The sequence below is a fragment of the Branchiostoma belcheri genome, unplaced genomic scaffold (genome assembly GCF_001625305.1).
Source record: "Branchiostoma belcheri isolate BF01 breed outbred unplaced genomic scaffold, Haploidv18h27 scaffold29, whole genome shotgun sequence".
NCBI lineage: Eukaryota > Metazoa > Chordata > Leptocardii > Amphioxiformes > Branchiostomatidae > Branchiostoma > Branchiostoma belcheri.
In genome coordinates, this window is record NW_017803898.1 from 3,023,715 (window position 1) to 3,037,767 (window position 14,053).

The 14,053-nt window shown below is 41.7% G+C and overlaps 1 protein-coding gene across 1 annotated transcript in view; it reads right to left on the reverse strand.

Annotated features, from left to right (window-relative positions):
• Positions 1-11,233, reverse strand: part of LOC109472998 — a 54,423-nt gene extending 43,190 nt beyond the window's left edge. Inside the window, exons 1-10 of the mRNA XM_019772868.1 lie at positions 10,925-11,233; positions 6,479-6,636; positions 5,917-6,067; positions 4,957-5,129; positions 3,689-3,824; positions 3,154-3,237; positions 2,611-2,774; positions 2,080-2,195; positions 1,191-1,335; positions 252-335 (exon numbers count right to left, since the gene is read on the reverse strand). Coding sequence (XP_019628427.1) covers positions 252-335; positions 1,191-1,335; positions 2,080-2,195; positions 2,611-2,774; positions 3,154-3,237; positions 3,689-3,824; positions 4,957-5,129; positions 5,917-6,067; positions 6,479-6,636; positions 10,925-10,934 — 1,221 coding nt within the window. The 5' untranslated portion in view covers positions 10,935-11,233. The remainder of the gene's footprint in view (positions 1-251; positions 336-1,190; positions 1,336-2,079; positions 2,196-2,610; positions 2,775-3,153; positions 3,238-3,688; positions 3,825-4,956; positions 5,130-5,916; positions 6,068-6,478; positions 6,637-10,924) is intronic.
• Positions 11,234-14,053: the final 2,820 nt, after the last annotated feature.

The window sequence follows — 14,053 nt, forward strand, 5'->3', positions numbered from 1 at the left end:
GGCTGTATGCAGAGGCGCTACGCCCCCTGGAGGGGCATGCGGAGCTGAGTGAGTGAGAGTGAGTTAAAAAAAATCCTCACTGCCAAGGGCTGATTGGGCTATCGTATATCCAGCCTACGTAATCCTATTATATTGTTAGCAGACCGCGGATAGTTTCCGTGTATGCTGGAACGTGCATTTGTGCCAGACTGAACGGAAGAATGTAGGGAAAAACTAAACATCTGCACATGGACACACACTGTCTAGCGTACCTTTCCCTCCAAATGTGGGAAGTATGCAGCAAATGCCTCGGCCTTGGTCCAGCCCCAAGGTTCGAAGTCATCGTCCTTGAATTCCTGAAAAATACAAAATTTGAAAATTCACATCATAATTTTTTTTCTGTCCCAGGGCATAGCACGCGGCAAAATGATTGTTTAAAAGGATGTGTAGGGCTATGGCAGCCTCTATGTAAGGCTCCCCAGGTTGCTGGAAAAAGTATGTATTGTCCAAGCCGTCTATAGGGTTGCCGGCAAAGGACTGTACACTACCAGCTCCCGTGGTTTTAAACTGTACTATCTACCCACTCAGATAACTCTTATTATTCAAATCAAAATCAAATCAATATTTATTGCACAACAGCTGTCACGGGTACAATGTATGGCAGGTTCTTCAGAGAAGCATGATATCAAACTAGTTTCTACTATATATAAAATCTATCTATTGATTAGGTAGGTATCCTTCTACTGAAATTATCAACACTTGTCTAATACTACACTATTTTATAGACATGACAATAATATACAAGGAACATCCTCTTGTATACTATTTTTGTCTGCTTGGTCACTTTCTACGTGTGCCTGGTACAGCCTAGGGTTTGTGGCTTAATGTTGTAGGTCCCCAGTCAGGGCAAGATTATTAAGAAACCACATCTCCGTACCGAAGTTCAGAACTGAAAGACTGAGGAAATCTTTTCTGTTTCAGGCAATAAACCTCAGTAACCAAGATTAGTAAATAGTAGTCCACCTCTGTTTCAATGGACCGACCTACAAAATTTTAAATCTATTTAATTTTAATCATCAATGTTGTGCTTTTTAATCTCTTTCAAATTTTTAAACATGTAATCACTTGTGCAATTCAGCCAACAATGTATATGGTTTTCAATCAGTGTGAATAAACAGTATCAGTATTATTTTTTTTTTTGCTGAACAAACCTTCATGAAGTTTTCCTCCAGGGTGTCAGGTGTGGAGTTCTTGTAAATCTTCTCGATCTTGACTAATCCTTTCCCGTAAGTCACGAGCCTCTCCCTCTCCTGCTGGTTAAACTCTTCTCTTTGCGCGTGGTTCTTTTCGTAGGCGCTGCATGTACCAAAAACAAAAGATAAAGGGAGAGAGAAAAATAGAGGTGTGGATGCACAAGAGAGAGAGAGAGAGAGAATATTGTAAAAAAAAGGAGAAGGAAGAAGGTCTCCCGTGCTCTTGCCCGAGCGTAGGGTGGTGCCCATCTCCATTTCGTTACCCTTGGGCGACACACAATTGTGCAATGCACTACAGCAGGGGGCTAGTCCACTGGTAGTGCTGTGTGTTTGACCTTCCCACACTTTTTCTCATATGTGCTGAGTGCTAAGCATAGAAAGAAGTGTGTACCATTTTTTAAAGTCTTTGGTATGACCCGGCCGGGGTTTGAACTCACGACCTCCCGGTTACAAAGCGAGCACTCTACCAATTGAGCTATTGCACCGGTTAAAAAAAAACTGAAGATTTTTTAAGCACGGACAAGGATCAAGAGCATTTTGCTGTACCAATAATTTCCCAACTAAACGAAGACATACACAACAATAATAGTTCTCTTTTTTCATCCTGACGTTTTCCCCAAAGCCAATCAAGGATGACTAAAAAATCAAAACAAGGGATCAGATATTTCAAACTCTCAGAAATTCAGACACGCAACCATACCTGCATAGAAGTAACATATTTTAGCCACCTAAAACTACTTTCGAACCTATAGGTAACAAGTAAGTAAAGTAAGTAAGTAAGGTAACAAGTCATTCATTGTCATTACTTGGACTGAATTAGACAGAAGCAAATAAAAACGTTTTGCACCTTCCCTTTTCGGTGTCTGGACGCTGCTTTTTGGCGGATGGATCTTTTTCCTCCAGCCTCGTCAGTCGACCTCTCAACTGTTCCTCGTAAGGCGAAGGGTCCGTGTCTTCGGAGAACTATGTTCAAACACAGAATTTCCAGGAAATTATGAGCACTAGGAAAAAAAATTCCAGGGGAAACTATTTTTAACAATACAGGACTTTCTGGAAGAACTGGAGTTGAGCAATGCAGAATTTCCCGAAAGAATTAAGTTTTCAAAATACAAAAATTCCCCGAAAGTTTTAGCAATACAGAATTTATTTTCTAAAAGAAGTGGGTTTTAACTATACAGAATTTCCTGGAAAAAATGGGTCAATTTTTTTAAGAAGAACTGGGGATAAATAATACATCTTTTTCCTCAGAAAATGGGGTTTTAGAAAACACATCATTCCTAATAGTACAATTGCAACCGCTGTCATAACTACTACTACTATTAATACTATCTTTTGGTATCACTACTTACTATCATGACAAATAGGGATAAAAACACACCAGAATAAGCCCCAGAGTTTTCTTCCCGCCATTGCTGTCCTGCACTGGGCTGAAACGCTTATCACGCAGATTTTCGGGGCTCATGAGGGCCTTGACTTCCGGTTCCGTTTTCCCGTCGAACTTGGCCTTATAGGTGTCCTCTGGGTTCAAGGACAACCACCAGCCTGGAATAGCGAAGACAGGCCATGGTCAGTTTTTTTTTTTTATATAATACATAAAAACATCATATATGGGAGTCCAGTCACAAAAGCAGCCAACTCAACATATTTTTGACCATAACAAATACCAAAAATCTTCCCCAAAAGAAGGTCCTGATGATCTGAATTAGGACCCTTAAATAGACAGCTTACAAAAGGCTATTTTTTTTAATTTGTGAGACATTTTGGCCGGCTAGGCTTTTTGACCAAGACCCTTACGTTAACACATTATAATTATTACATTGCTGCTTGACAAATGATATGCAAACAGTATCAAGCAATGTCTTACAAGGTATACATGTTGATAAATATAAGAAGTCCCCTATTCCCAATCAGTAGTTCTTACCGTCGAAGCAGTAGACGGGGTAGTTGGCGACCAGACCTCCGTCCACGTGCAGAAACCCGCCCCTCTGGTAAGGCTGGAACGCCACTGGGGAACAACAGAAGGCAGTCTCTCCTTAGAGCACGGTAAGTAAATATTATGTATGGCCATCAATTTTCCTGATTCAGAAAAAAGAAACTTTAGTAGAGACACTAGGCTACGTACAGCAGTGTTAGAATTTGCTTGTATTTAATCTTTTTTTTATTTGAAATTGGACAATTTTATTATTAAGGGTCTACATGTGATATAGTCACGTTTCACGGTCATCGGAATTAGCCAAAACCATTGTGCAAAGGAAAAACGCAGTCCGGAAGAAAGAGGGTCAGGCAAAAGAAAAGAGGAGAGGAAAATATCAGATAGAGAACCAGCATGATCCTAACTGAAAAACTGGTGTAGAAAACTGATCATTTGTGCTGCCTCAGCGGTTATAAACAACTAGACTATGGGATAAATTGGGTGATATGAGACGAGGGTAGAAGACCATCAGGAAGTACCATACCGGGGATTGACATAGACATGCGGACGGCCTCCTTCACCTTCATGAGCGGCGTAGTCTTGACGTGGAAGTACATCTCCCGCCCGTATTGTATGTTGTATGACACGATACACAGCTCACGGTCAAGAACCTTGTACAGCTGAAACATATATTATATCACATCATTCTGTTTACCGAAGGAAAACATATTGTTTTTGCTCAGTTTCTTCTTCCTCATCTTCTTCTTCTCCAAACAGTGACCTCTATGACCTGAACCAATCATGTTGCATACATTATGTTCCAATTGCAAATATTACCTTTCTAGTATCATATTATCATATTATCATATCACATTATTTATTTATTTATTTATGAAGATTTACCGCATTAGTGGAAGGATTGACATAACAGGTGACTATCACCTCTTCAAAGATGTCAAACCTGAGACCAGACTGTAAGGTTTGAACCACTCACACCGGGAAGGTCCCCTACTCTTTTCGATAAGTGTGGTGGGTTCTTTAACGTGCGTGGGGTGTGGCTCTCCCAAACACGGGACCTCCATTTAACGTCCTATCCGAGGGACGTCCCTAACCAAAGCTAGGTACTCATTTTCACCTGAGTGAAGTGAGGAAATTCGTGTAAAGTACCTTTCCCAAGGGTACAACGTCAGGGCGCATGTTCGGACTTGTTCGGGTACGACCCGGAATCGAACCCGGGGCTCCCTGTTTCATAGTCCAATGATGTACCACTACACCACACGACGCCACAAATTATACAGCTCATGGCCAAGCACCTTGTACAGCGGAAACATGGCAAAACTCATTTATATCAGTGTACGAAATCCTATGTTTACGCACACCGTAAAACAGGCGTAAAGGTCTACGTGAAGGACTTTTGGGCGTGTATAAACAATTGAAGTGGTTCATCTTTAATTTCCAGTCTTCAACATGTTGGTAGAGTTTGCATGCGACGTTATCCGGTCCAGTACCTAGAGAGGTGCTACATAACTAAACAGAAGTATTGCTTCTGATATACTTGAAGCACTTAATTAGCAGGTCTTAAAAAACGGAAGATAAATAGAGAAACCACATCAACAAAATAGATCATCTTTCCGTTGTTCCAACTGTGTCCGGGACTGCCATGCAAAGATAGGGCTGATAAGCCACACTAGACACTGCACACGGCCACAACACCAGACCTAGAGTGCTACCATTATCTCTCGAGATGGAAGGATGACTAGTACATACCTACCTTAACGACGGAAAATTAATTATATCAAAGGTAAGACCCACCTCCAAGAAAGTAACGTCTTCGTCCAGACCGTGTTTCTTGACCACGTCCCCGATGACTTTGCCGAACCACGTCAGGAATTCCTCCCCGGGGTTGGCGCCCATGTCGAAGATCAGATGCCGGGCGTACGCGGCGTAGTTCAGAAACTCCAACGGCCATCGCCAAGTACCACCATCTGTGTAGACACAAAAACATATTTAGAGAAGACGCTAGAAAAAAAAATAAAGAAGATGGATTTTATGAAACAAAATAGCAAAAAAGCGCCCATGTTGAAGAGGAAGTATCCGATCCAAAATCTGATCCAAAAGAAAAAACGAAACAAAAGAAGATCGGCGTAATCCAAAACCTCCAACGGCCATCGCCACTTCCCGCCATCTGTAAAGACACAAAATATATTTAAAGAAGATGCTAGGCAAAGAGGAAAGAAGGAATTTTGTGAAACAAAATAGCTAAAAAAGCGCCCATGTTGAAGATGATTAAAAAACACTTCTGAACTTTACAGTAAATAACAGTCAAATACGATAATACCGGATTTTAACGGTTGTAAAGGAAATTGCTGTAATTGACCTTTATTTACTACCATAATTGTAAAGCCAGATACTGTGTACATAGAAAACATTACCTGAGTTTACAACCTTTGGTAAATACAACTTTCCGTGCAGTGCAACTTCCTGAGACGTTTGGCAATGTGTTCAAAGCGATTGGTATAGCTGCAGAAGGTCAACCCTAAGAAAAAAGAGAAAGAAAGGAAAAAAGACAGGCGAAGAGCAAGAGAGACTAAAGGAAAAAGAAAAGAAGAGGAGAGAGAAACGGCTCCCCCTAACCATAAGTACGGTAGAAAGAGAGAGAGAGAGAGAGAGAGAGTATTACTACTAAGAAGGAGGGAAGAAAGGTACTGGGTAAAGAAAGGAAGATCAAGAGACTAAAGAAAGAAGAAGAAGAAAAGAGAAACGTGATGTTACCCATAAGAATGCCCCACAGGTCGGCTTCACTCAGCGTCTCCATCATCTCCTCTGACGTCATCCCGCAGGCCAGCAGGGCGGCTGTTATTGCGCCTGCGCTGGTCCCGCCGAACCGACGGATGTTCTGCAGTATCCCGGCATCCTCCAGGATCTGAAATAGAAAAAAAATTCAACTAGAAAGGCAACAATTTAAAAGCAAATACATAATGTTTCCCTCACAATTGGTCTAGCCTAACAAATTGCTGATCTGAATACTATTACTCAAACACATTCATATATAATATGGTGACCAGCCCCTTCAACTCTGTCCTGCTACATAATGTAACCCAACACCACAGGCTGTCTGCTAAAGTGCTAGTTACCATGGTGACAGACGTCTGGTCCAGGCCATTAACTTTATTCGTTTGAAGAAGAAGAACATCTTTCTTACATTATGTTACACGCATATAAATTATCATCTGTATTTCCTTTATATTGGATTCGTTGTTAATTTACCCTCTCATTATGTGTAACAGTGTAAGTGGTAGCGTTAAAATACGTCGTAGCTACTTGAGTGCCTTACCTTGGTAGCTCCGATGTAGGCGATTCCCTTCGCTCCGCCCCCCTCCAGGACCAGGTTGGTAAACGGGAACTCTTTATCAGCAAACTCCGCTCCACTTCGCTCCGGCAGTCGCACAGACTTACTCGCCATGTCGGATACACTTCGACGTGTACAACACCCTGGAAGAACGGCAATAGTACTTTTCTTTAGAAATGAAACATAATTAGTTTTTGCTGACATTCTACTTATTTTATCTTATAATAAGTCATATGGTGCACCCAAAAAAATTTGTGCACCTAATTTTTTAGGTTGGGTGCACCAGTCAACCTATTTCCAAAAAATGAATTTCGAGCCCTGTTATCTATCCCTCCCATTTGACCTTTCCACATCCTGTGTAGGAATTTTCACGATTTGTCAGAAGCTGTTGTACCTGCGGATGTTCATTGTTTGCAGTCAGCGACATTTATGCATAATTATGTGCCTCGGGCAACAAGAACTTCATTTTATGGTTGGCATCACTTCGTGCTTCAACGCTGAATGATGCAATCAGAGATGGCAGACTTCAACCCCTTACTCATGGTGCTTTGTGACCTTTCCAGCCCCAAATACAAAAGTTTGCAGTACTGTACGAGGGTATATACACTTGCTGCATTGCGTATATTGGGATTTACAGAAGGTCACAGAGACACACACAGATAATTTTGTGCCTCGGGCAACAAGATCTTCATTCTATGGTTGGCATCACCTTTTGCTTTAAAGTTAAATGATGCAATCAGAGATGACAGACTTTAACCCATTATTCATGTTGCTTTTCGACCTTTTTAGTCAAATAGACAAAAGTTTGCAGTAGTGCATGAGGGTATATACACTTGCTGTATTGCGTGTATTATGAATCGCAGCAACCCACGGACAGAAAAAAGTGCAGAAAAACAGACACATCAACCGACAAAATAATCAGCAAAAAAACACCTTGTGGTAGACCCAAAAAATACAAACTGATAGAAAGAATTTCAGTGAAGATTATTGCAAATTCATGCCCGGAGGCTAATTGCAAATTTCAAACATAAATGAACATTTAAACAGAGTATAAAGTAACTTAAGTCTACATGATGAAAGGTAGTTGTCTAGAACTATTATAACTATGTCTTAAACTATGTCTGAAGGGTTTGAATTCTCTTCTGTAAACCATGGAAGACGTTAGAGGATTATATGTTAGCCTGTAAAGTTGTCGAGGCATTATGTTCCCAGACGCCCCACCCAATACCTTACGCATGACTGGTTAATGTCATGTCACGTACTGTGTGGGGCGACCTGCACTGGCAGTTTGCACGTCAGCGAATTCGAAGATTATAGCCAAAGTCGGTGAACCACATATTTGTGAGGGCCTGTATGGGGGGGGGAGTGATTACGAATTATGCAAAATTCTCGCCGCCGATTACGAATTACCTTAAATTCTCAGAGCTGATTACGACTTATAGCTTTGTGGCTAATGTACTATTACGGATTACGTTGATTTTGGGGGAAGCTGCCTACGGATTACGACGACTAAAAAGGCCTGATTTCGCCTTACGAAAAACGGCATGCAGGCCCCCATTTGTGGGAAGGCGGATCGTAGCCTCTGTAAAAGGCTTTGTGGCAGGCATGTTCGACAATGCCAATCATCACAAAGAGAGACAAACGCATAAAAACGCATACAGACACAGACAGATACTCAGCCAAATATACAGACAGACAATATGGACAGATTCAAGCCCCTTCCCCCTGAGGTCATTACTGAAGTGCAACCTGTGAAGCCTGATTTTAAGACTACAACTGTTAGAGAGGACTCAAACTGAGGTACTTAAACTAATCCAACAATAAATGTTACAGAATCCTGTTAGTCCTTAATAATCATAGTTATATTTAGCACAATTCAGTTTTAAATTAAGCAGAAAAGGCACAGTACAGCGTTTATATTGCATCATACCGGATAGATAGGTCGAAGGGGGAGGGGCGCTACTAGCTGACACGACCAAAATTAACAATCAAAGAAAATCCGATCAAAAATACACTGCCTGCTTTTCTTACACAGCTACAAGACCGTGCTGCTTATTTAAGATAACATAAGGCCCACTCGAGGCCGTACTACGTTTTAAAGGTAACCTAAGACCCACTCGAGATACAATTGGACTTACATTACCACTTGGCAGACGGTTAAACTCAATTACAGTCAATTCAGCTACTATATTCTATCACCAGGCGTTTCAAATCGTACGAACTGAAGCTTGTTGCGTCTTTAAGACTCACCAGTGTCTTGAGGCAAACGTCGTAAGGTACAGACCTTCGCTGTCACGCCTTGAGGCTGTGAAAGTCGAGTAAGAACACAGGCCGAGACAGGAGAGGCGTGAAGACCACGCGTTGCTCTACCTGTGCTGCTGAATGAACACCTGAAGTTGCAGGGGCGTGACCAACTCCTTATTTGGCGAAGGACAGGTGTATGACTCGTCAGCGTTCTTCTGTGGAATTTGCCAACAACGTGACGTAAGGTGACGCTCATCTAAAGGGGGGAGGTGGGTTGTTTTGTTTATTCCAACCATTTTTGACCAAACATGGCGACAGCACACTCAAGTTATATTAACTTATTTTATGTCGCCACCAACGCAGAGTACAGGACAGGACAGGACAATACTAATTTTGCACTTGAGCTAAGTGAGGAAAGTCGTGTAAAGTGCCTTTATCACGGCACAAGATCGGTGGCATGTCAGGACTCGAACCCGGGACCTCTTGGTTCCGAGTCGAGCACACTGCCGCTACGCCACACGATCCCACTACCGGTGTAATATTCCATGTTCTTCAATGCGTTTAAAGACATCCAGTGCGATTTCAGGGCAGCAAAACTTGAAATATTTTTAATACAGCAATCTTTGTGACATTGACTCATGGTGTTTCACATTAGCACATTTGAGTCAGTACTTTATACTTTGGGCTTTTAAAACTGCAGAAACAAGCCCCAAGATGAGTCCTTTACTTTCTGGGTGGTACCCGAAAATCAGCCCAGGGCCCTTCCAGTAACCATTTTCCGTCAGAATTTTGGGAATTTTGCTCCATGCTGCATTGTAACTCAGTATGTAAATAAATGACTAGAATATTGGCTTTGAAAAATCAGGTATTCATGCCCTAAAACTGCACTTGATGCTTTTGATATATTTATCTTTTGAACAACATTCCTCTAATGATGTTTACTCGATCTAAAATACCGTTAAAGTTTGAAAGGGCTGGGGTTAAAGAAAAACATCCCCACCTTTCACTTGTTCTCAGCGGAAAAGGAGTGCCGAAAGACAAACATTGGATTCAAGAGCAGTGGGCGTATTGACAGAATCACGGGCCACAACTTTGTGAACCGTCTTTCCCTGTGCGTTATGAATGGGAGCAGCCATTAACTCTAATTGTATTGTAGGGTAAGGCCATACCAATTTAATCTGTCCGTTCTCGGATTTTTTTTTTCATAAAATATGAAACGACAGGGCGAAAAAAATAATAAAAACAGACCTAGACATCTTATGATAGCCCCAAATGCTACAATGGGAGCCAGGAAGTCAGCACAAAAGGCCGGGTGAAATTTGAACACCGTAAAAACATCCGCCAATCAACTCTGGTTGTATTGCTGGGAAAGCACTGTAAAAACATCCGCCGTCGGTACACTTAAGACTAAGTTAGTAAATTGACACCGGACCTGTGGCTGCATGTTTTACAATGGCCTCCTGCAAAGCACCTCTTTAACTTGATAATAGGTTTAGCGGATTTCAATACCCTTTCAAAGTAATATAGACGCTAGACTGTATTGTCGGTAACTGAATCGTGAGTGGTATCGTGGTGTCTATCAAGATTAAAATTTAGTTTTTTATTTGGGGGCAAGTATCTTATAATATAAGAATAATACATAACTGGGTAGGTATTTCTCAAACTAACCTTGAAAATATAGAAGTTCTTTACCTTGAGCCTGTAGGAACTGGTGGTTTGAACTGTGACAAAACCTGTTTGGTCACCTTTTACATTTGACCTAAGGACAGGTTGAACGGCTTGTCATGCTTGGGTGATTTCATTTAATAGGTTCAAATGAAATTTAGCGAGAGCAAGTTGAATTGCAGATATCGCACATGCAAAGGTCTTGGAATTGCATTTCTGGCGAATTCCGCAAGTCCTGTGCGTTAGCCACAGGTGATTTGTATGTGTGTGTGTGTGAGTGAGTGTGCGCTCGCGAGTGTGTGTATGAGTGCATGTGTATACATGTATGTGTGCGTGTGTATGTGTCTCAGTGTGTGTGTGTGTCTGTGTGTGCGTGTGTGCGTATTTGTGTGCACGCGTGCGTGTCTCAAACAAATGTACGTAAACACTTGGAACGTACGTAGAGCTGTACACCCAATCCTTAAAATATTGCTAACTACTTGAAAAAAAAATCATTATGCTTCACCTTATGTTGCATCTTACCTGAAGCCATAGTGGATCAGACAACAGTTGCTGGGGTCCCTGGTGTTGGTGAATCCGCTTTGTTTATATAATGTGCTATGGTGAGCAATACCCACATAGGAAAACAGTTTAGTGGGCGATCAATGGCTCACAGCTGCCAAGTGTTCCAATGACAATGAAGGAGATGTCGATAGACTCTGACTTTGAAGGACTGCAGGCCGTTGTTGCTGATGGTACCCACAACGGTGTCTGGATGTTTTTTGTTTCAGATGTGAACTGCACTGTGAATCCGCTAACTTGAACCAGAACGACCAAAGTCACAACATGGCGCACAGCGTATCACACATAAACATTGCGAATTTGACACCTATTGTACCCACGACAAATCAGGTAACTGGAAACCATGACCTTCTGTCACCCGCGCCGTGTTTGCCGTCCATTGAATGGTAAACTCGGGTGTATTAATTAAATAAACAATGTGTCGTTTCCAACAACACAATGACGTTCTTCACTGGATACTTGCATGACATGAGATAACAAACAAAACTTGACCAATTGCCAGCGCACACCGAACGATATTACAGAAGCACACTACCATACCTTGTCCACAGTATCCACACCATACCTTGTCCACATGTTAAGCAATCATGTATAGTCTGTTAGATGTATGATTTAAATGATATATGTAATCCACCGCTTTAATACACAGTGTGACATTCAGGATTTTACCTATATGATTGTCAAACCCTCTAAATCACACAATTCAGCCTTAGTTGCTGCCAAGTTGTACTTGTACAGTATTGTGTTTTAAATTATGTGTTTGTTTAAGATAAACCAATGATGAAAGAATGGGGGGTCAGGTGCCTGTTCATAGGATCCCTTCGTGGTGTTGTTAAGTGCTAAAGTTAATGTGTTAGCGGAGACAAGAAAAGACAAACTTTCCACAGGCTGAAATCCTCAGAACAAGACTTTCACGGTATTTGCTGTCCCACTCCGGGTTGCTAAAATTACTAGGGGCCGTTAATCTCCAAGAAGACCCATGCATTTCTGGTAAATTCCGCAAGTCGGGTGCGTGAGCCACAGGTGACGTGTGTATGCGTGTGTGCGTATGTTTATGTGTGGGTATGTATGTATGTGTGTGTGTGTCTGTGTGTGTCTGTGTGTGTGAGTGTGTGTGTGTATGCGTGTGTGTGTGTTGTGTGCGTGTGTGTGTGTGTGTTTGTATGTGTGTGTATGTGTGTGTGTGTGTGTGTGAGTGAGTCTGTGTGTGTGTGTGTGTGTATGTGTGTGTGTGTGTGTGCCTGTGTGTGTGTGTGTATCATGTGTGTCTGTGCATGTGTTTTAAACATCTGCACGTAAAAAAAACTAACACATTTATATAGCTTCAATCGCGAACCTTAAAATATTACTAGCTTCTTAAAAAAAACTCATTATTCTTCACCTCAGTTGCGAGTGCCTGCTTTTATTTGTCTAAGGCAGCACTTAACACCCATGCCCCATTGCCTAACGCAGCAATAAGCGAGGGTGTCGCCATTTTAGTTCAACCGGAAAACATTAAGATTCGTGAACCCAACCGGCCACTGATGCTAAAGCTACGCCGTGGAAATGGTAATGCGTTTGCTCAGATGGTTGGGCACACGGCCTGTACTTAGCCTGGGAAGCAGACCATCGTAGGCTCCCCGGTATCTCTACGGGGCTTGGAGTACTACTCGCCGCTAGTTGGTCTACATGCCCGTAGCCGGGGAGGGGGGGGGGGGTAGGAAGAAACCCTCAACAAGGCTCAAAGGTCCACTTCCTGTCTAAAGGTCTCCAAGATTTTTCTTTAAAAGATGGACTGATTTGTACCACCAGCAAACCTGGAATCGTTGAAAAACTGCTCACTTTGTCATTGAATAAAAAAATTATGTCTTATTTTTCCTTTGAAAACCTCTAAAAATGCAGGAAATGCCATGTCAGAAGGTCGCTGGTCCCTCAGACAGTGGGAAGACCCCCCCCCTCCTTCAAAATCCTGGCTACGGGCATGGTTTATGATTAGAAAGGCCTGCAGTCTTTTGTTTCGTAAGCACAAGACAAGGGGAACCCATGAGCTTGCCTATGGAGACTGGTAACAAGGCTACATTATACCGTACGTGTTTGGAGTACTAATCACATAGGCTTATTGTCGATCCCAGTCCCCAGCTCTTTTACATTGCCGGTGGCGTAGCGCGTTGCATTCCCAGGACAGAAGGTTACGCGTTCGAATCCCGACTTCTATCCTTGGCTCATGACTTGCATACAAGTCCTTAGAACAGTGGTCCACTGTTCATTGTACTGCATCGAAAAGAGCAACGACCGGGACTGATCTCTGTACAATGAACCTGTTATATACTGTGTACACCCGAACGTCGTCCTTACAAGACCCTTAGAATCCATAATGATTGCGCGTATATTTTCCCTGTAATATTTAAATATATGCTTCGGGGCCATTGTGAGATATATAGGTTTCTTAACACGCAGACTAAAAATCTAGAAACGTTATTCTATATATTTTCACTGTACTTGGCATTCTAAAGCGTCCATGCGGGCAAGGCTACTCTGTAAATAAATAATGATAATTTCCGGTACAATTTCTTAAGAACGTTGAATCCGTATTTCTATATATTCCACATATACACGGTTCCTGTCATATATGGGGGTTGTTCTATTCGTAAAACAGCAGAATGCAATGAGACACCGTACTTGAAGTTCAAGTAAAAATGTGTAGGTGAACATCCATGGATGCCTAGTGAAACGATAATGCATTCCCGTAAAAAATTCCAGGAACCATAAACATTTCTACAGTGTACATGTACATGTATATGATGAATAACATATATATATATATATACACTATATTATATATAAACCGTAATGTATATACGATGCAGTACCTTATATACCTGACGTTCAAGTAAAAACGTGTAGCCGCTGGGCATTGATGCCCGGAAAAGGAAAATGCATTCCCGTAACATATTCCCGGAAAATGTGAACAACTGTGCACTGTTTATGTATATAATGGGTTACTGCATTCCTATGATTAGTTTCTTCGTAACGTTATATCATATATATATATATATATATATATACACTAGACGTGCATGTAATAACCTATGGGTAGGCATTGATGCCCAG